Source organism: Verticillium dahliae, genomic scaffold (assembly GCF_000150675.1).
Source record: "Verticillium dahliae VdLs.17 supercont1.5 genomic scaffold, whole genome shotgun sequence".
NCBI lineage: Eukaryota > Fungi > Ascomycota > Sordariomycetes > Glomerellales > Plectosphaerellaceae > Verticillium > Verticillium dahliae.
The window spans coordinates 638,929-658,174 of NW_009276938.1; the positions used below are offsets into that span (position 1 = coordinate 638,929).

Here is a 19,246-nt window from a genome sequence, read left to right on the forward strand (position 1 = left end):
GCTCGTCGTTGGATCAAGACTCGGCGTTGCCAGGCTCATCTTCGTCGCAGCGCAGGGTGGCACAGGCGACGCCCTTGCCGACGTACCAGTCGCCGCGCCAGAAGGCCGTGGGCCGGCCGTTGAGGGGGTAGGGAAGCGTGGCGGCCTCCTCTATGGGCCAGCGCGAGAGGAGGGCGAGGCCGGCGCCGAAGGGGCCGGCAAAGTAGAACTTGCCGTGGGGCAGGACGTGGCGCGTGGCGCGACGGATGGCGAGGTAGTCATCGTGGACGAAGCACTCTTGCAGGGCGACGATGTGCGGGGCGGGGTCGGCGAGGGCGAGCCGGCGGGCAATCTCGGCGAGGCGCTGGGGCCGCTGCTTCGAGATGTACTTGAGGCCCCAGCAGTTGAGGGTGACGATGTGGATGTCGGTGGGGGCGGAAGCGGCGGCGGCATGCGAGGCCATGGCGGGGTGGTGATGCTCAGCGGTTTGGGGTGGACCTTGGGGTGGAGGTCTTTGTGTGCAGGCTAAAGGAGCAGATGGTGTGTTCGTGTTGGAGTGGGAGCTCACGATGGAAGACACGAGGCTGAGGGCGAGGCAGAGATAGGCTGAGGGCGAGGCAGAGATAGGCTGAGGGCGAGGCCGAGACGAGGCAGGGGCGAGGCTGGCGCTGTTGACGGATTAGTCAAGCTGAGGTCGGCGCTCGGCAGCTACAGAGGCCGGCCCTCCCAATGCACCCCCTCTGGTACCAATGCACCCCCCTGTCTCAGCACCCTCGAATCGAAATCGACATGGACCATCAGCCTTCCTTCACTTTGCCCTGCCAGGCCAGACTCTTGCTCCTCCATCCAATCCATCGATCCTCACGCGCCAACCCTCATGTGCATCACGAAACGCTGACCTCTTCCTCTCGTCGCGGCGTCTTCCACGACTACTTGTCTCCCAGCCCGCCCTCGGTGGCTGCCCAGCACTGCCTCTCCTTCCTCTGCACCATCTTCCACGACGACAACCTCCACCACCACCACCATGGACCTCGACGACGCCATCCTCCCCGAACCTGCGCCCAAGCGACGGCGCGTCTCGACCCTCAAGAGCTCCACCTCGACCCCTCGCTACAGCTCCCCCGATGAGCTCGCCACAGACCTCAAGAAGAGCTCGCCGCGCCGCGTCTCCATCAGGAGAGGCAGGCTTAGCAGGTCCCCGCCCAGCCGGAGGTCCAGCGAGGACGAGCTCAACCACGCCTACTACACCCAGTCGCCCACCCCCGACACGAGGCCCGCCTCGCGCTCGCCCTCGCCCTCACGGACCCGAACGCGAATGCGAACGCGAACCAGAAACCGAACCCGCTCGCCCTCTCGCTCACCAGCTGCCCGTTCACCAGCTGCCTCCTCCGACGACGACGACTCGGCCCGCTCCCGCTCCCGCACCCGCTCTCGCTCGAGACCCCATGCCCTCTCCCCTTCGCCGTCACCCTCGCCTCGCACCCTCGCCTTTGACTCGCGCTCCCTATCCCCCGCCGCCTCCGACCGCACCACGCCCCAGAGCCTCGCCGACAAGGTCGACCGGCACCTGCGCCTCTCGCCACAACAACAAGACCACCACCCCCCACCGCCCCCGGCCCCGCGCCATAATGTCCGCCCAGACTACCGCCCCAAGATGACCCTCACCGGCCACCGCGGCCCCGTCTCCCAGGTCCGCATCTCCCCCGACGGCCGCTGGATCGCCTCGGCCTCGGCCGACGCCACCGTCAAAATCTGGGACGCCCACACCGGCCGTCTCATGGACACCCTCGTCGGCCACATGGCCGGCGTCAGCTGCCTCGCCTGGTCCCCCGACGGCGACACCCTCGCCACCGGCTCCGACGACAAGGCCATCCGCCTCTGGGACCGCGTCACCGGCCGCCCCAAGGTCAGCGCCAAGGGCATCTCGGGCGCCAAGGACGGCGCTGCCCGCCCCATGCCCCCCTTGCGCGGCCACCACAACTACGTCGTCAGCATTGCCTTTTCGCCCAAGGGCAACGTCCTCGCCTCGGGCTCCCACGACGAGGCCGTCTTTCTCTGGGACGTCCGCGCCGGTCGCCTCATGCGCTCCCTGCCCGCCCACTCCGACCCCGTCTCCGGCATCGGCTTCTCCCACGACGGCACCCTCGTCGTCAGCTGCTCCACTGACGGCCTCATCCGCATCTGGGACACGTACACCGGCCAGTGCCTCTCGACCCTCGTCCACGAGGACAACCCCGCCGTCACGGCCGTCTGCTTCGCCCCCAACAGCCGCTTCGTCCTCGCCTTCAACCTCGACGGCTGCATCCGCCTCTGGGACTACGTCGCCGGCACCGTCCGCAAGACCTACCAGGGCCACAAGAACGCCGCCTATGCCGTCGGCGGCTGCTTTGGCCTGCTGCCCGACGGCGGCGCCTTTGTCGCCTCGGCGAGCGAGGACGGCGACGTCGTCCTCTGGGACGTCTCCTCCAAGGACGTTGTCCAGAGGCTGCACGCCCACCCGGGCCTCGTCTGCTTCTGGGTCGATGTCCGGCGCGACACCATGGTGACGGCCGGCCAGGACGGCTCCTTGCGCGTCTTTGTCCACGCCACAGAGACCCACGATGCAGAGGCGACTGCCGCCACAGAAGCGACTGACGCGCTGACGAACGGCGGCGGCGCCGTCCATGGGCACGCCGAGAACGGCGTGACGCCCGCCATTGGCGCCCGCCGAGACGGAGACGAGCCGGAGCGCCGAGCCGCCCATCAAGGTAGAAGACGACGACGTCGCGATGGACGGCACGAGCGCGTGAGCATAGGCCGTGCCGTCTAGTCTGCATTGACGTGCATGAGTAATGACAGCTCGTTCAATCTGGAAGGACGTAGAAACCCCCCCTTATCTTACAAAGTCAATACTCATCATCATCTCAATCCACCGTACGGTCTCACGGACATGACAATTCGTTCGTTCATCATTGGTATGTGTCTAAACTAGGGGGAACGATCCGGCGAGAGTGAGACAGAAACGCCCTTGATGCTACTCGCCCCTTCCTTTATGCAGCGTGCCCGTCCCCTGTAAGTGATGCGTACTCCTCCAACACGATGCCCTCCGCCGTGCTGCTCAGACGGGCTCCCAACGACCCCCTTGTCCTAAATCGTCTCCCACCCGCCATTGTTGATCTCGGCCTCGAGCTTGCGGCTGATGAAGCTCGGCACGCCGTGGCTGAGGAACGTGTTGCGCAGCATCGAGTCGTACCGCCGCTGGCTCAGGAACAGCTGCCGGCCGTGGCGCAGGCCGAGGTCCGTCTCGCCGTACTTGTCAATGTAGGGCGCGCTGCTGTACGAGCCCGACATGCGGAAGAGGTAGAAGATGCAGCACTTGCGGATGTTGAGGAAGAGGCCAATGTTCTTTTGGCATCTGTTGACCGATCTGTTAGCGAGCGGTTTTCATGACCTTTCACAAAACGATCGATGTGTGTGGGGAAGAGGTGAAGGAGAGAGAAGGAGAGTCAGTAGTAGACAAAAGGGGGAGGCTTACTTCCGCATGTGCTGCTGCGACCCGCCGATGCGCTGCGGCTCCCGGTCGCCCGGCACCGCCTCCTCCTTGAGGCAGCAGACGGCCTGGCCGCAGAAGACGTCGCCGCACAGCAGGCAGATCATGGGGTCCGACACGTCCATGCCGGTCGAGGGGCACTTGCGCTTCGTCGCCTCCTCGATGAGCGTGTCAAACGTCTTGGGCAGGCCGACGAGCTCAAAGATGGCCGGGTGGCTGAGCTGCGCCGACGCCGGCAGCTCCTTCTCCTCGACCGACCCGGGCCACAGGATCTGGTGGCGGACCCAGCCGCTGACGAGGGCCGACGTCGAGGGCGACCAGCCGGCGTGCGGGCCGTGCTCCGTCAGCGAGGCGACCATCTTGTCAAAGTCGGGCAGCTGCAGGGCCTCCGAGAGCCGCTCGAGCTCGTCCTGTTCGGGCGCCGGCGACACGTGGCTGTTGAAGTCGACGCCGTACTTGACGTACAGCAGCACGACCGACTTGCGCAGGAAGACCTGGGCGTACTTCTTGACAAAGGCGTAGTAGCTCTCTAGGCTGTCGAGCTCCGGCTGGCCAAATGCCGTGTTGCTGAGGTCAAAGTCGGACCCCACGTCAGAAGGCGCGGCGTTGATGTCCATGGCCATTCTCGTAATGGCCAGACAGAACTCAGCAAAGTGCTTGAGCGACGCGTCTCGCGCTTGGCAGTTGACCAGATAGCCGACCCAGACGTGGGACGGAATGTTCTTGCTCATGTGATAGACGACCTTGACAATCTCGGCGAGGTAGCAAAGCTTGAGAATGTGGTTGACGTCGTAATCGTGCGCCTGAACGAGACCGAAACAACACTCGTTGAAGAAGAGGAAGCTGTCCTGGCTCATCAGCGGGGGATAAATGTCGACGGGACGACGAGTGTTGTCCGTCTCCTCTCCGAAATATTGCGACATGAACAGTTGGCAGTGCTGCCTCTCGCTGTCTCTTCGGAATTCCTCCTCGACGCGGTTGTCGCCGCGCGCCTTGAGGCCGCCGACTGCAATGTATGAAGTCGTCGTCTCGGAGAGGATTCGAAGGTGCGTCAAGACCTGCTCCGGAATCTTCTCCAGAAGCGTCAGGCCACTTTGGGCCTCCACGCCTCGCTGCTGGATTTCGGTCGCCGCGATGGAGTTGCCTACGACCCGCACCAGCACGTCACTGTAGATGATTTCGTCCCTTTCCCGCATCTCCCTTGGGTCAACGGGATGCCTTGTCTGGAAGCCGTTCATCTGCACGGTGTCACGCAGGCGGCGGTAGACCCGCACGAGCTCGCCTAGGAGGCCGCCCGCATCGTTAGAAGTTGAGCGACGAGACGTCATGGGCGTGTTCATGGCCGAAAACATGGAGCTCAGCGGCGTGACAAGAGGCAGCTCGCCGCTGGCCGAGTCTTCTGTGCTCCATGCCTCTTCATAGAGCTGGCTTGCCTTCTCCGCGAGCGCCGTCGTGACGGCGTCCTTTGTATACCGCGCGAACGAGGACTGGACCTGGTCAGGCGGCCGGGTAGCCCCGCGGACGTAGTACGCACTGCGCATTTCCGTCTCGAGAAAGTCGGCAAACGATCGCGGGCCCTGGTCGAGCACGCTGGGGTAAGATTCTTCTTGGCCCTTCCAAATGACAGGAAGGAATGCATTGCCCAAGGCTTTGCAGAGAGGGCAGACGAATTCTCGCCGCCGCAGGTCTTCCGGGTGATGGCGTGCGATCTGGTGATGATGTCTTCGGTTCGTGGCCTCGACATACGTCTCGAAGCAACTGAAGTGCATCATGTGGCCGCATCCGATGGAGACAGGGCCGGGTCGGGACAGCTTCGCGGGGAAGCCTTTTCCAATGGTTTGACGCTCCGCAGTGAAGGACTCTCCGTTCGCATTGACCTTGGTCACCTCCTGGCGGTTCTCGTGCGCCACACCGAACGGGCGAATGTCTTCGGCAGACCGATCAAGGTTGGCGGGAGTATGGAACGCTTCGCGTACAAAGTCGGGGTCCTGGAGATCAGTTTGTCTCAGTATCGAGCTCTGGTTGAACAGGGCAAAGGTGCCGTAGAGCCGGCGGTCATCCGTGTCTTCCTGACACAGGATGCAAGTCCCCGTTGGATATTTCCATGTGTTCTTACGGTCCTCGGTCGGCTTCAGCGCGTCATCATCTTCGAGATCAGAGCCCCAGTCTACATCGCCCTGGTTGTCCATGAAGCTCTTTTGCTGCTGCTGGAACTGGGCCATGACCTTGGCCTGGCGACTCAGCGCCGCCTTCTTCTTGCGTTCACGCTCTTCCTCCGCCGAGTTGTTTGCCGGAGAGGCGGTCTCGATGCGATCGACAGAAACACCCAGGCGCATGTAGGCATTTTCAAAGCTACGAGGCCGCTTCTGGCGCATCCGCTTGAGAATGAGGCCGATCCGGGGGTGGCATGCCTTGAACTCTTCTTTCGTCGACATCATGTCTAGCAGAGCCACAATCGTCTTCGCATTGGGAGCCTCTGGCAGGAAATTGCTCCTGGCAGGCCGTGACAAGGCGATGGAGATGAAGGACTTCAGCGACTCTTCAGTCATGTCGTCCTCGTTGGTGCGGTCCTCTGATACAGCGATGAGAACCAAGTGCAGGACAACCTGCAAGAAGGTCTCGATGCGCGTTCCTGGTACCGTCGGAGTGAACTTGGCGGCGACCAGGGGATACAGGAGCGAATAGTAGATGGTCTGCGCGAACATGCCGGCGCCGGTGAAGGCCGAGAGGTCCTTGAACAGGCCAGAGGGGATCGGTCGTAGCTTCGGCTCGTAGACAATCTCCTCAACGGTCTTGCCTGTCCTCCTGGCCATCTTTTTGCGGTAGGCCGTTTCTGACTCTTCTCTCTGGTTCTTGTTGTAATGGGCAATGTACGGGTCGAGATACTCAAGGTACTCGTCTTTGAGCTCGAACGTGCCCACATCAGAAACACCTTCAGGGGGTTTGAAAGTTGTCATCTCATCCAAGATTCGGTGGAAGTCCTCAAGCTCCTGGAACTTCTCCGGCAGCTTGTTGGAAATCTCGTTGAACGACAATGGCTTAAAGCAGAGCGTGTGGATAATGTCGCGGCGAATGGCCAACGTGCCTGGGTTGGGCTCGTCTTCGACGGTAATCAGCGATGTCCGATCGCTCAGCAACACAATCAGCAGATGGATCATGTCTTCCACAACGTCCAGATGCTGATTGTCATCCTGCGCGTTGGGCTTCTGCTCGAAAAGGCCCTTCACCCACTTCTCCATGCCAAAACGGTCGATAATGGCGGTCAGCACACGATTCGGATCGCAAATGACCATAGCGGTCTGTAGCAGGAAGATATCACGGTGGTGTGACACATCGCGCTGGTTGACTCCGCGGTACGTCGCCGCTTGGTGTCGAAGACTGATGCCGTTGCGAACCCACATGTTGGCCTTGATCTGAGCCAACCAAGCACAAACTCGCAGCGGGTAGTCGATCGCAGCCATAAGATGGTCCTCGGGGGTATTGTCACGCCTTGCAGTGCTCTTACGACCCATAGACTTGGGCTGGAGCAGCAGGTCCTGAGGGGTGAAACTCAGCAGCGCCCGCATGCTAGATGCGGGCAGCGACTTGCCGCACTCAATCAGCCACGACAGAGTGTAGTGCAGGGCATGATGCAGACTGATGGGGTCTTCCTCGACGGTAAATTTGACGACATCGTACCTGGCTGACTCGTGGACAAACTCAAAGTCGCCCAGCGTCTTGAACTTGACTTCGTCCTTGATCTCGGCCTGCTTGAAGCGGTGACGCTCGGCGCCAAGCGAGTTGAGGATAACCGTCTTGGCGGTCAGTCTGATGGCCCGGGCAACGTATTGAACCTCGTTCTCGGGAACGTTGCGGAACGAATCAGCGAGCTGTTTAGCCAGCCTGTTGATCTCGCGTGTGACCAAGGAAGCTGTTATCCAGCTGTCCGTCTCGTATTCGACATGCTCACCCACCGCTCGAACGTTGGGGCCGATACCCTGGTGGAGCTTGACCAGGTCCAGGAACTGAAGGAGGTAGCGTTCCTCGCAACGCAACTTCTCCTGCACATGGGGTGACCCAAAGAGGTACTTTAGGTCGAGATAGAAATGATACATGCGCCTGTTGGTAACTGACCCAGAATCAAATGCCAGGACCGCGTTGGAGGAAACGTCCCAGGGGTAGCCGACCTGCCTGGTCGTGAGGAATGTGTAGAGAATGGCGAGAAGGCTGGTCATGAAGTTGCCCCGTTCAACAATTTCCGCAGTGATACTCGGCGTAGTGAGCATCTGCAAGGATAGGTTGATGATGGAGTGGTCTGGCTCTCGGTCTCCAATGAGATAGAGCTGAGCCAGCGTTGTGTAAAGCCCGGCAAATCGAAGACCGAGGATGCGCTTAAACTCGGGTATCGAGACAACTGTCGAGATGTAGAGCGACCTCAAGTCGTTCCTCACCTTCTTCCACATTCGCAGATCAAACAAGATGAGCCAGTCCAAACGGACCCTCTGGAAGACGTCTTCGGCAGGAGGCATCTCGCCGCGGTCCATGTATCCCGGGGGCGTCTCGAGCCAATACCTGCCTGGCTTGGGCGATTGCGTTTTTTCCGTGTTGCCGGGCGTCTTGGGGATCTCGAGGTTCGCCTTGGCGTAGACAGCCGGGGCAATGAGGGGGTCCGCCGTGTCGGAATCTGAGGGGGTGTTGTCGCGCTCTCTGTTCGCGCGGCGCGCGGCTTGAGCTGGGGGCGGCGGCGGTGGAGGATACCCAGCCATGGTGGCCTCGTCTTCTTCCAAAGCCTGGTCTGACCCTCGCCAGTCGATGCCCATTTCTCCAGGATCCGGCCTCACATCAACCATCATGACGTCGTCATCGCCCCCGTCGCCTCCATCGCTGGACGGCGGCCCGCCTTCTTCGCGGCCCATGTCTGTGTCGTCTTCGTCGGTAAGCTCACCGTCGTCATCATCGTCCTGCTGGCCGGGAATGCCTCGCATCTGCAGCATCTGCAGGACAAAGTGGTGGGCCATGGCGCTCTGCATCTCAGCCTGCCTGAACAGCTTCTCCTCGTCGTAAATGCCGCTCTTTCCCACGACAGCATGCGTCCCAGGGCTGCCCTTGCGCCACGGCTTCATCATCTCCTGGCAAACGAGCTGGCGGAGAATGTGGTGGTCGTTTCCGACGCTGCATCCAGAAATGTCGCTCAACCAGTCGATGAGGGTGCCGCACATTTGCTCGCGGAAGGTGTCCCTCGAAGAGCGAATCGTCACCGTGACCTTGATCTCCTCCAGCTTCTTCGCCATCTCGAGCAGCCGGTCGAGGTCGTCGAGGTGGTTGAGGATGCTCCGTCCCAAAAAGTCCGTCTCGGTGGCGCGTGTCAGGCCCACGGCCTCGGTCGTCCGGCACGCTCTGGCGACCTGCTTCTGCACGTCCTCGACCGTGTGCTTCTCGTCGTTCCACAGGACCAGGGCAAACTCGGTGTTGCCGACGGGCCCCTCGCCGTATGCCTCGGGAGACAGCCTCGACAGGAGCTCGTCCTGCCGTATGGTCTCGGCCGACTTGGCCTGGCGCAGCTGCTCGGGCGAACAGGAGATGACGTCGCAGATGTAGTCAAAGACGCGGCCAATGGTCATCTGCATGCTCTGCACCAGGTCCTCCGGCAGCCCCACGGGCTGCTTGCCCTTGTCCTCGCGGCTCTCGGTGGCCTTCTCGGAGTGGATGGTGCAGAAGAGGGGCCGGCGCCAGGCCTCGTCGTCTCCGCAGTCGCAGCAGCCGCTGTTGCCGACGGAGATGGATATGCGGACCATGTGGCCCTGGTGGTCGGTCGAGTCGAAGCAGCGGCTGCAGAGCACGCACGTCTCGTCGGTGCTGCAGGTGCGGCACGAGTACGAGGCCTCGCCGGGCTTGAAGATGTGGCCGCACCGCTTGCCGCGGGCGGCTTCTGTGTACTCGGCGCCCTCGACGGCGCCCTGGGCATCGCGGAGCTTCATGTCGTGGGAGGGGCGGCCCTGGGGGAAGAGGAGGCCCATGTAGCGCTCGCCGCCGGCCAGGGACCAGAAGAGGCTCTCGAGGAGGTCACTGGGGGCGGACCCTTCATAGCGGTAGTTGTGGCGGGCCGGCAGATCGCGAAGGAATTCGCAGAGCTGGCGCTCTTGTGTGGTGGTTGGGGGCTCCATCATGAGGATGATCGCATGGTCGGTCTGGAGACGAGAAAGGCAAAAGCGTGGAAAGAACCACCGGTCGGGAAATGGATCGTCAAACTCGTGGTGAACTGCAGCAGCGGTCGGGTATCGTAGGAGTAAGTTCGCGAGCTGTAGCTGGGGAGGGGGGAGTTTTGTTGGTCAGCACTTTGGACTGTTGTGAAGCTGGTGGCGGAAAGTGACGAGTCCTCACAGAAATCCGGTACTGGGCAGAATACTGATGATCCTTCCTTTGGGAAAAATAAAATCAATGGCCGAGTGATTCCAAAATGCGCGATGGACCGTCTCACCAGAACTTGCGGGTGAAGGCGTGTCGTGCTTGTGTCAAAAGCTCAAGCACGCTTCTATGCGCTGTAGTGCAGGTGCAGGTGCTGGAGGTGGCGGTCGGAGGAGGGAGGTGGGGGGCTTCCACCGGTTACATCAGCGGGGGTCAACGCCAGGCCGCCATGACGAGGACGTGCCTCCTAGACAGTTGTCCAGGACATGGGGCACCATTTGATTCACGTCACTGGGAATGGCCATATGGCATATGCATCATCGGGGAGAGCAAGTGTATCACAGGATGGCTAGCACCATGGTTTTCATTCAGAGGCAGCTCCGCCTCGCGAGAAACATTCCTCGGCAGCGTCTCTCTGGGGCACTCCCTCCATGAACCCTCAACAAGTCTAACAGATAGGACAAACTCAAAAGCGGACAAAGTTCAACTCACTCCAACGCCTCCATCATCTCCACGCCCATGTCGTCGCCGAGCCAAGCGCACAAGTTCCTCCCCGCCGTCAAAACCCGCATGGGCTCCATCTCCTCGCCCTTGTCTCCCTCGGCGATCGTCTCCGCCCATTCCAACAGCTGGCCCATGTTCTCCAGCGCCATCCTCTCCGAACGCAGCACGTAGAGCCTGTCCCGCATCGCCTGCTTCCACAACGCCGTCGAGATCCGACTGATGTTGCCCAGCAGCGAGCCCGTGGGCCTCTCGCCCGTCGAGCTGCGGCGGCGGCCGTGGCCGTGGCCGTGGCCGTGGCCGTGGCCGTGGCCGTGGCCGTGCTCGCCGTCGCTGTCCTGCCTGGGCGGGACGTAGGGCACCCAGCGGCTGCCGCGGGGCGACGACGAGGGGCGCTGCGGACGGTGTCTGCTGACGCCGCCGCTGCCGCCGCCGCTGCCGCCGCCGCGGAGCCGCCAGTTGGCGCGGCGTTCGCTGAGGTAGGATTCCGTGGCGAGGAGGCAAATGGCGTGGACGTCGCTGGCCGGGTTGCTGGAGCTGGCGTTGTCGATGCTGACGGTCGTTGTACTGCAACTGAGGCGGCCGTCGCGACGGTGGGCTTCATCCGAGGGGAGCACTGTTGCGGCGGCCATGTTCGACGCGATGCTCATGGGCGAAGGGGCTTGGTGAGTCTTGTGCATGTGCTCGTTCATGTTGATGTGCATCATTGGAGGCTGGTATGGATCATTGTGATGGCTGTGTGGTGGACAGAAGGGTTGCGCGGCGGCGGCAGGTACCTGCTTGGATCCCTCGGATTGGCCTTGGAAGCCCAGCTCGTGGGTTGCTTCGTTCGTTGTTGCTGTCCAGATGGGGAACGGGCTTGGTTCGTTGGGTCCCTGGCATGTGGTGTATGGGACGCCGATGTTTATATCTTCGCCCTGACCGTCCAGAACTTGTCCGCGAGGATATTGTCCTAATATCCTGCTCAGGGAATACGCCTTGAGTGGTGCGTTGGCGGGTGGCACCGATGGGAGATGGTCACCAAAGCCATCATAAGCATGGGTGTTCATCATGGGCGTCACGGACGGACGCTCGTAGATGAAATCGCTTGGTGATCTCTGTTGGCTCATGTCGCGGTCGTAAATCTGCGCAAGGTCATTGAGGACATGAAGAGAGGAGAGCTTGGTCGGTGTATAAATGCCATCCATATACAATGAACCGGTCATGGGTCCATGCGACACCGTTTCAGCAGATCTAGAAGAAGCATGCACAATCATTGACAACGCATTAGGCAGCTCAGAGAAGCAGTGCAGCTTGTGGGCGTCTGATACTGGAACGGTTTCCCTGAAACATCAAAGGCTTTCATTGCTAACTAGATAGCTAGTCTAGATTGACCAGATGACAATCCTTCCATCGACGCCAGTGGCTGCATGGCAGGTCAGTAATCAATGACACTGTGAAACAAGAAACAGAGAACTCCTTCAAAGAGCACTTACAGCTAATCTTGGTGACGTTGCCACCAGAAGCTTCGTAGGGACGAATGGTCGAAATGGTGTTCTGGTGAACCGTCTTGAGCTTGGTATCGTCCTGAGTCTTGCCCTTGAGATCCATCTGCCTGAACATGTTGAGGGCAGACTCTTCACGCGCCTCGCCAAGGCCAGGACGGCCCTTGGACTCCAGGCTGCCCGCCAGCTGCCAGCTGCTCTCGCTTCCCTTGAAGCGAAACGCCTCGCAGTCGTAGCCAGCAGCGATGATCTCGTCCTCGGAACTCCACAGGAGGCTCATGAAGGGAAGGAGCTGGGTCGCAATGTTGAGAACAGCCTTGGGCGGCTGGTCGGCGCCGTTGGGGTAGACAACCGTGATGCTGCTGTCATGGGCGGTGAAGGCAAGGGCATCTCCGCTGGGCGAGAAGGCAACGGAGTGAACCCAGCCTGCAGAGTTGTTGAGGTACTCTCCGCAGACAGTGTTGAAGGGAAGCCTCTCGCCCCAGACGCTGGGCTCGGGCCTGGCGTCGTTGCCCTTGATAAAGGCAGAGAAGACACGAGCGTGAGCATCCGCAGATCCTGCAGCGAGGAGCACCGAGTTGGGGTGCCAAGCGACCGAAGTGATGGTGCTGCGGATGGGCTTCTTCAGGTGCTTCGACACCCACCAGTCGTTTTCCTCCTCAAAGTAGCAAACGGCAATGAGGCGGTCGCCGGAACCGACGGCGAACTTGGTCTCGTCGGGCGACCAGCGGACGAAGGTCGCGGCGCGGCTGATGCGCAGAAGCACAAGCGTCGGCTTGTAGCCGGAGGGGGAGGGCTCCCAGACGAGGGCATTACGATCTAGAAAGGACGTCAGCGTCATGTTGGACCCTGGTGTGGGGGGTAGCTGATTGTCGCTGACCTTGCGAACAGGTGACGATGCGACCGCTGTTGGGGGCGATGTCAACGCTGGTGACCCTCTTGTCGTGGCCCTTCAGCTCATCCTTCAGCTTGAAAGCATTGCCTGCCTTTCCGTAGAGTTCAACAGTCGAGTCGCGGGCGATGGCAAGAGTCGAGCGGTCAGCCGAGAAGGAGTGGTCGGCAATGGGGTTGTGGAAGAGATGGTGGATCTCGGGAGCAGCCATGATGATCGATGTCGGTGCGGTAGGAGTAGCTCTCTACTACCACTGCGTATGTTCAGGGAGAACGAGAAATGGTGGAGGAGGAATTCGGACGGTGATGATGGAGGCTGGGTTCCCAGAGACGGTAGTGTTCAATGCTGCCAGAACATGGACACCACAAGTCAAGCTTGGTGGGGCTGCGCCGCTGAGGGGTTGCGTAGCTCAAGGCGCTAGCCGCACCCTGGGAGTCAAAGGTTAGCCTCGAGTTGAGCTGGGGTCGGATGCTGACTTCGATTGGCGCCGCCGAAGGGGCATGGGATTTCTCTTCACCGCGAACTTTCGACAGCCTCGGCGCAACACCCAGAAGCAAACGACCACGACGACGCACCGCGTGACAACGCATCAAGAACAATCGCAGTATTCGACGGACAGATTTCTTCTTGTCTAGAGAACTTGCGCTAGCTCGTCCGCCATCCACCGCCATGGCTGCCGTTGCCCCTCCCCGCGGTCTTCCGCCCAATGCCTCCCTCCCCACCAAGGTGACCCCGATCGCACCTAACCAGACGTATGCTGAAGCTCTCAGATAGGCACCACAACGGCTCGCTGACACCAAGCAGACTCTACGTCACGAACCTCCCTTCAGCAAAGATCCAGAAACCCGACCTGCGCACCGAATTGTACCTGCTCTTCTCGACCTACGGCCCTGTTCTCGACATTGTCGCGATGAAGACCATGAAGATGCGCGGCCAGGCGCACATTACCTACCGCGATATTCAGACAGCGACACAGGCCATGAGGTCGCTGGAGGGATTCGAGTTCCTCGGTCGCCCACTCGTACGTTCACTCATGCTGGAATCACACACTTCCCCGGGGTAGCCCCGTACTGACGTTGTTCCTACACAGAGAATCCAGTACGCCAAGAGCAAGTCGGACTTCATCGCCAGGCTCGACCCTAACTTTGAGCTTCCCAAGACGGGCGCCGCCAAGGTGGAGGTCACATCACTGCAGCAGAGCATCTTCAACGCGCCAGCGCCAGGGACCGCTGCGAAGCCGGCGCCCGCCGCGGACACAACCATGGAGGATGCGCGGTCCGAGGGCGGCCGGGGGCAGAAGAGGACAAGAGACCAGGAGGAAGAGGAGGAGAGTGATGATGACGGCGACGTGGCCATGGAGGAGGACAGCGACTGATTGGGTTTTTCGTGCTTGACAAATTGGATGATGAGCGCCACGGAAAGGAGGGTGGCGCCTAGGGAGAAGAAGAAGAAGCGGAAGAAAAGGCTTTATGGAAGCTCTATGGGAAGTCCCACGACGGACGGGCTACCTCGGCCATCTCTTTGGGCACCCAGAGCCCGACGCACCCGCCGACCAACCCGAGCCAAGCCATCAGGTAGTTCTCCTTGGAGCACTCGAACCCGGCCATAGCATCGCCGAGCAGGCAAGGGTGGACGTAGAAGGATGGGACCCCCGTGAGGGGATGATGCTGCCGGACCTTGTCAGCAGAAATATAGGCATGGCGAAATAGAGTGCCGCCAATCGACACAATTCAAAGCCTCTTTCTCGATTGAAAGTATAACTCACATCGCATGAGATGCCGCCGATGGGCCCTGTGCCGCGTAGGGCGCTTTTATACTGATCGGGTACCAGCCTCCTGAAGACCGTGTCGATGTTGAATGGGGGCTCGTCCGCCGGCAACCCGTGCAGCGTGAACCAGAGACAAGGCATCTGATATGTGGGGTGAAGGTGAATCTCGTAGACAACATGTCCCGAATCGGGCGGTGCTCGCTTCTTGGGCATGGCGGCCTATTCGTGATTAGCCACGGGACACGCCCACGCCCCGAGGGACTCGCAGTGATGTACCTCATCCGACTCTTCGGCATCCATCATGGCATGGTCGAGCTCCAGCGCGTGAGACTCTGGTTTCGCCTGGCTGCCAAAGGAGAAGCCGTCCAAGAACGACGACAGGTCGTCAGGGTCCAGGGTTGCTTCAAGGGGTCGTATAATTTGGATATAAGTGGTGCAGTCGGCGCCCAGGCCGAAGGCTATGTCAAAGGCGCTGAAGACTCTCATCTTCCATCTTCGACGAAGGGGGCCCAATGTTGCCTGGACATAACGGTTATCGAAATGATGGCAGACTTCGGCGAACTCGTCTCTGGTCAAATTGGGAAAATTCTTGAGGTTGGAGGAAGAAGCCATGGTACAGGCATTTCGGGAACTATCACGATCTGAATGCTAGTTCAAACGTCCCGCTTGTTTTCAGGGATGTGCGGAGTTTCTTGGTTGAGATCAACTGATATGGAAAGGCATTCATCGTGCATGGTCAGATGGGGTCATGACCAGCTGGAAGTCCGACTGTCATTGGCTGACTAAATCACGATAGAGAGGTTGACTTTAGGCCTCATCTGGGAAAATGGGCAACAAGATTGTCGTTTTGAGAAGCTGGTATTGCATCTAACAAAAACGTGTTTGTCATCTTGACATCTCCGACCTCTGCGTCTCGTTCGCTAACTGACATCTCATGCTGACGTGGAGGAAAGGGAGGCTTTCTATGGTGAAGAGGTTGGAAGCATCCACTATGACAGAAAGGATGAATGCAGGTATCTGAACTTGCCACCACATGCAGCTTGCCCTGAGATCTATGCCTTTGGAAAATACTCCCGTTCAAGACCAGCGATATGAAGAATATTCGTCGTCGAAGATGGCCACTTTAGGGAAACCCGGCGCCTGCCTGGTGGTACATGTATGTCGTCAGGGGGGTGCACACTAACACCGCCCCTTCTAAGTGTCCTCTTCAAGGGTCCCAGCAAAGGTATACCAGGAGTAGCCCCAGCGCGTCCTTTCATTCGCTGGGCTGCAAGCCCACCACCAGCTTGGCGATGACCCTGTCTCGTGAGCTCCAGCTTTCAGGCTTCCCTTGACTAACGAAGACCTGTCTCGCATTGTTGTCTTTCCCACTTTAAGGTCTGCATCAATTGATACACAGACGACGCAAAGCCGACATCGCGAACTTCTTACCCCGTACATGTTCTCTACAACAACCTGCGCCATGCCACAAACCCCCTTCTGAGAACGTCCGAGACCACGTCAAACCACACGACGCACCCCCAGGCCACGGCCCACACATCACCAAGGACAGGTAGTGGTGTGGGGACCGCCGTGCTGCTCGCATACGGCAGAGAGACCAGGAAGGCCACGACATACATTATACCATCGCCTTCTTAATCCCCTTTGGGTCGACGGCATCATGTCTTTTACAGTCCCGAAGAATGCTCCGTCCTTCGGCAACCCACAACGACTGATCGAGGATCACATGTGGTCATCCTCAGGCGTCACGGCCCGCGGTTCGAAAGCACAAGCGTCCGGCATCCTCGACGGCGTTCAGCACCGTGTGGATGATTTCTTGGGTACGCGCGGACAGCTGCCCATGTACAAAGACAAACCATATACCTATGCCGCGTCCAGGCGCCTGCGGCCGGCGTGGCGGAGAAAGAGGACCATACTGCTCCTCATACTGCTGGTGCTGGGTGGCTGCTGGTTCTTTGGCGTCTTCGAGGATGTCGACACGCCGCACATTGACCTGCAGCGGTGGATGTCGTCCGAGGCGGCCAAGGAACCGAGTGGCAAGAAGGTAGACTGGGACAAGAGGAGAGAAAGAGTGGTGGAAGCCTTTGAGTTGAGCTGGGATGCGTACGAGCGATACGCTTGGGGTAAGTGACCTCTATGCGACTGCTGACAACGGTCAACTGACACTCCACGTCTTTCCCAGGCTACGACGAGTACCACCCTGTAGCGAAGACCGGCAAGCACATGGCACCCAAGGGCCTCGGCTGGATCATCATCGACTCGCTCGACACGATGATGCTCATGAACCTTACTTCGCGGCTGACGCATGCCCGCGAGTGGCTGTCCCAGTCGCTGACCTGGGACCAGAACCAGGACGTCAACACGTTTGAGACGACGATTCGCATGCTCGGCGGCCTGCTGTCGGCGCACTACATCTCGACCGAGTTCCCGCAGCTGGCACCATTAGCTGACGACGACGAGGGCGCGCCGGGCGAGGACCTGTATCTCGAGAAAGCCAAGGACCTAGCAGACCGATTGATTGGAGCATTCGACTCAGAGTCGGGCGTGCCGTACGCGAGTGTCATCCTCAGCAAGGGCGAGGGTGTCATCTCGCACGCAGACGACGGAGCGTCGTCGACAGCCGAAGTGACGACGCTGCAGCTTGAGTTCAAGTATCTCGCCAAGCTGACGGGAGAGAAGTACTACTGGGACAAGGTCGAGAAGGTGATGCAAGTGGTGGACGACAACGGGGCGCAGGACGGCCTCGTGCCCATCTACATTTATGCGACATCGGGCAAGTTCCGCGGATCGAATATCCGGCTCGGCTCGAGGGGCGACTCGTACTACGAGTACCTCATCAAGCAGTATCTCCAAACGAACAAACAGGAGCCGGTATACCAGGAGATGTGGGAGGAGTCGCTCGGGGGCGTGCGCAAGCACCTCATCACGTACAGCGAGCCCTCGCGCTTCACTGTACTGGGCGAGCGACCATCAGGGCTCGACGGCAAGCTGTCACCCAAGATGGACCATCTCGTGTGCTTCTACCCTGGCACGATCGCGCTCGCAGCCACAGGTGGCCTCACGGAAGCCGAGGCGCGCAAGCTGCCGACGTGGGGCGCCAAACAGGAGGCAGACATGGCGCTGGCGCGCGAGCTCATGCATACATGCTGGGGCATGTATAAGTGGATGGCCACGGGGCTGGCGGCCGAGATCACATACTTCAAGGTCAACGACCCGCCGTTGCCAGAGTCGGCCCCACACAAGGCGCCGAAAGAGTTTGACTCGGATCCGGAGGCGACGTGGCGGAAGGACTACGACGTGCACAGCAATGACGTGCACAACCTGCAGCGGCCGGAGACGGTAGAGAGCCTGCTGTACATGTGGCGCATCACGGGAGACCCGATCTACCGGGAGTGGGGATGGGAGATGTTCAAGTCGTTTGTCACCCACGCGTCGGTGGAGGAAGGTGGCGGCTTTACGAGCTTGAGCAACGCCAACACGGTGCCCCCGGTGGTCAAGGATAACCTCGAGAGCTTCTGGCTGGTAAGTGGCGCATTTGAGACGATTCTTGAATGTGTTTCTCCTCTTCCAGAATCAGGCCCAAGTGCTGACACGGTTACAGGCCGAAACCTTGAAGTACATGTACCTGCTGTTTTCGCCAAACGATCTGATGCCGCTCGACAAGATTGTCATCAACACGGAGGGACACCCGTTCCCGCGGTTCGACATGGGGCCGCTCTTCTCGACGGGATGGAAACGCAAGCCGCGCGATGACAAGGGCAAGATCATCGTATGAGAGGGGAGGCGATGAGACGAGGGGCATAACGCCGGGAGACATGTGTATCAGAGTACGATAGGGTGGTGACGCTAAATGTTGCAACGGCCGAAAAGTACATACGGACATAAACTGCATCTAGTCTGGTATGATACATGCACGCGTGAGCTTTTTCGTTTATGGGGTTTTCTAGAACATCTTTTCTTTTTTGAGATCGGCTGTATCTCCGAAGTTGTACCTAGGTACCTAGATGCATCAGAAGGTTTTGGTATCGCGTGTCAGCAGGCACAAAAGATCTTCGCGGGGTGGCGCCGAACCAAAGGCAAGTGTAACAGTTGAAGGAGTGAGTGGAGAAAAGCGAGGCTTCAACGTTCCCGTTCGGGGGCTTGGGGGATGCAGGTCTGTCAAACCATCGTCCCACCTGGCTCTGCCACTGGCGCAGCCACCGGAAGACACCTTGCCCAGTTTGGCATGTCTGTCTGATGGCGTGAGGGGACCCTGCCAGCTATGCAATGGCCAGGCCCCAAAGAGCCCAGTGATTGTGATGGCAGGACCCTTGGCAAACCGCCAGCCATCCACGCGCGCTCATTCGAGGTACAGTCCAATCTTTTCTCGCCCAAGTGTCCTCATCCTGCATGCCATCAGCAAACTTTTTTTTTTTTTTTTTTTTCATCGTGTGCACTGCAACCCATTTTGCATTACACATTCTTGACGTCCATGTAACACGAGGCCAAGCGGCACTCGCGGCCCTTTCCCGTCCCGACTGGATGGTCCGAGGTAACAGTCATGACAAAGGTCGAATGTGGCTCGACCCAAGCCGTGCACCGTGCGCCCCAGGTGTCAGCCAAAGGGGGCTCCTAGGTGCCTTCGGTACCTACCTAGGTCGGTGGTGCCCTGTGAGCGTTAGGGGATCAGTCAGTGGATGGAGTACTTGCTGTACGTGGTTGGGCGCTCT

At 59.8% G+C, this 19,246-nt stretch overlaps 8 protein-coding genes across 8 annotated transcripts; 3 read left to right on the top strand and 5 right to left on the bottom strand.

Moving 5' to 3' along the window:
• Positions 1-13: 13 nt before the first annotated feature.
• On the bottom strand, positions 14-442 carry VDAG_03177 (uncharacterized protein; the record flags this gene model as incomplete). Its single annotated transcript, XM_009657042.1, has 1 exon — positions 14-442. The coding sequence occupies one exon, from the start codon at positions 440-442 to the stop codon at positions 14-16; it is 429 nt and encodes a 142-aa protein (XP_009655337.1).
• A 561-nt stretch (positions 443-1,003) lies between these two features.
• On the top strand, positions 1,004-2,788 carry VDAG_03178 (will die slowly; the record flags this gene model as incomplete). The annotated part of the gene is made up of 1 exon (XM_009657043.1): positions 1,004-2,788. One exon carries the CDS (start codon positions 1,004-1,006, stop codon positions 2,786-2,788), a length of 1,785 nt encoding a protein of 594 aa, XP_009655338.1.
• Positions 2,789-3,105: 317 nt separating this feature from the next.
• VDAG_03179 (E3 ubiquitin-protein ligase ubr1) lies at positions 3,106-9,651 on the bottom strand (the record flags this gene model as incomplete). Its single annotated transcript, XM_009657044.1, has 2 exons — positions 3,106-3,373; positions 3,494-9,651. The coding sequence occupies 2 exons, from the start codon at positions 9,649-9,651 to the stop codon at positions 3,106-3,108; spliced, it is 6,426 nt and encodes a 2,141-aa protein (XP_009655339.1).
• A 729-nt stretch (positions 9,652-10,380) lies between these two features.
• Positions 10,381-11,445, bottom strand: VDAG_03180 (uncharacterized protein; the record flags this gene model as incomplete). The annotated part of the gene is made up of 1 exon (XM_009657045.1): positions 10,381-11,445. One exon carries the CDS (start codon positions 11,443-11,445, stop codon positions 10,381-10,383), a length of 1,065 nt encoding a protein of 354 aa, XP_009655340.1.
• Positions 11,446-11,757: 312 nt separating this feature from the next.
• Positions 11,758-12,980, bottom strand: VDAG_03181 (ARP2/3 actin-organizing complex subunit Sop2; the record flags this gene model as incomplete). The annotated part of the gene is made up of 3 exons (XM_009657046.1): positions 11,758-11,798; positions 11,869-12,696; positions 12,758-12,980. The coding sequence occupies 3 exons, from the start codon at positions 12,978-12,980 to the stop codon at positions 11,758-11,760; spliced, it is 1,092 nt and encodes a 363-aa protein (XP_009655341.1).
• A 304-nt stretch (positions 12,981-13,284) lies between these two features.
• On the top strand, positions 13,285-14,496 carry VDAG_03182 (U2 small nuclear ribonucleoprotein B). The gene is made up of 3 exons (XM_009657047.1): positions 13,285-13,521; positions 13,574-13,790; positions 13,860-14,496. Exons 1-3 carry the CDS (start codon positions 13,439-13,441, stop codon positions 14,142-14,144), a joined length of 585 nt encoding a protein of 194 aa, XP_009655342.1. The 5' UTR covers positions 13,285-13,438; the 3' UTR covers positions 14,145-14,496.
• Positions 14,248-15,149, bottom strand: VDAG_03183 (uncharacterized protein; the record flags this gene model as incomplete). The annotated part of the gene is made up of 3 exons (XM_009657048.1): positions 14,248-14,436; positions 14,535-14,756; positions 14,814-15,149. 3 exons carry the CDS (start codon positions 15,147-15,149, stop codon positions 14,248-14,250), a joined length of 747 nt encoding a protein of 248 aa, XP_009655343.1.
• A 1,048-nt stretch (positions 15,150-16,197) lies between these two features.
• Positions 16,198-18,312, top strand: VDAG_03184 (endoplasmic reticulum mannosyl-oligosaccharide 1,2-alpha-mannosidase; the record flags this gene model as incomplete). Its single annotated transcript, XM_009657049.1, has 3 exons — positions 16,198-16,660; positions 16,720-18,059; positions 18,139-18,312. The coding sequence occupies 3 exons, from the start codon at positions 16,198-16,200 to the stop codon at positions 18,310-18,312; spliced, it is 1,977 nt and encodes a 658-aa protein (XP_009655344.1).
• Positions 18,313-19,246: the final 934 nt, after the last annotated feature.

Bases quoted from the DNA above. Each gene is read 5' to 3' on its own strand.
- VDAG_03182 (XM_009657047.1), top strand. From the start codon at position 13,439: ATGGCTGCCGTTGCCCCTCCCCGCGGTCTTCCGCCCAATGCCTCCCTC. The intron at 13,522-13,573 runs GTATGCTGAAGC...GACACCAAGCAG, and splicing joins CCGATCGCACCTAACCAGAC to ACTCTACGTCACGAACCTCC. The intron at 13,791-13,859 runs GTACGTTCACTC...GTTCCTACACAG, and splicing joins AGTTCCTCGGTCGCCCACTC to AGAATCCAGTACGCCAAGAG.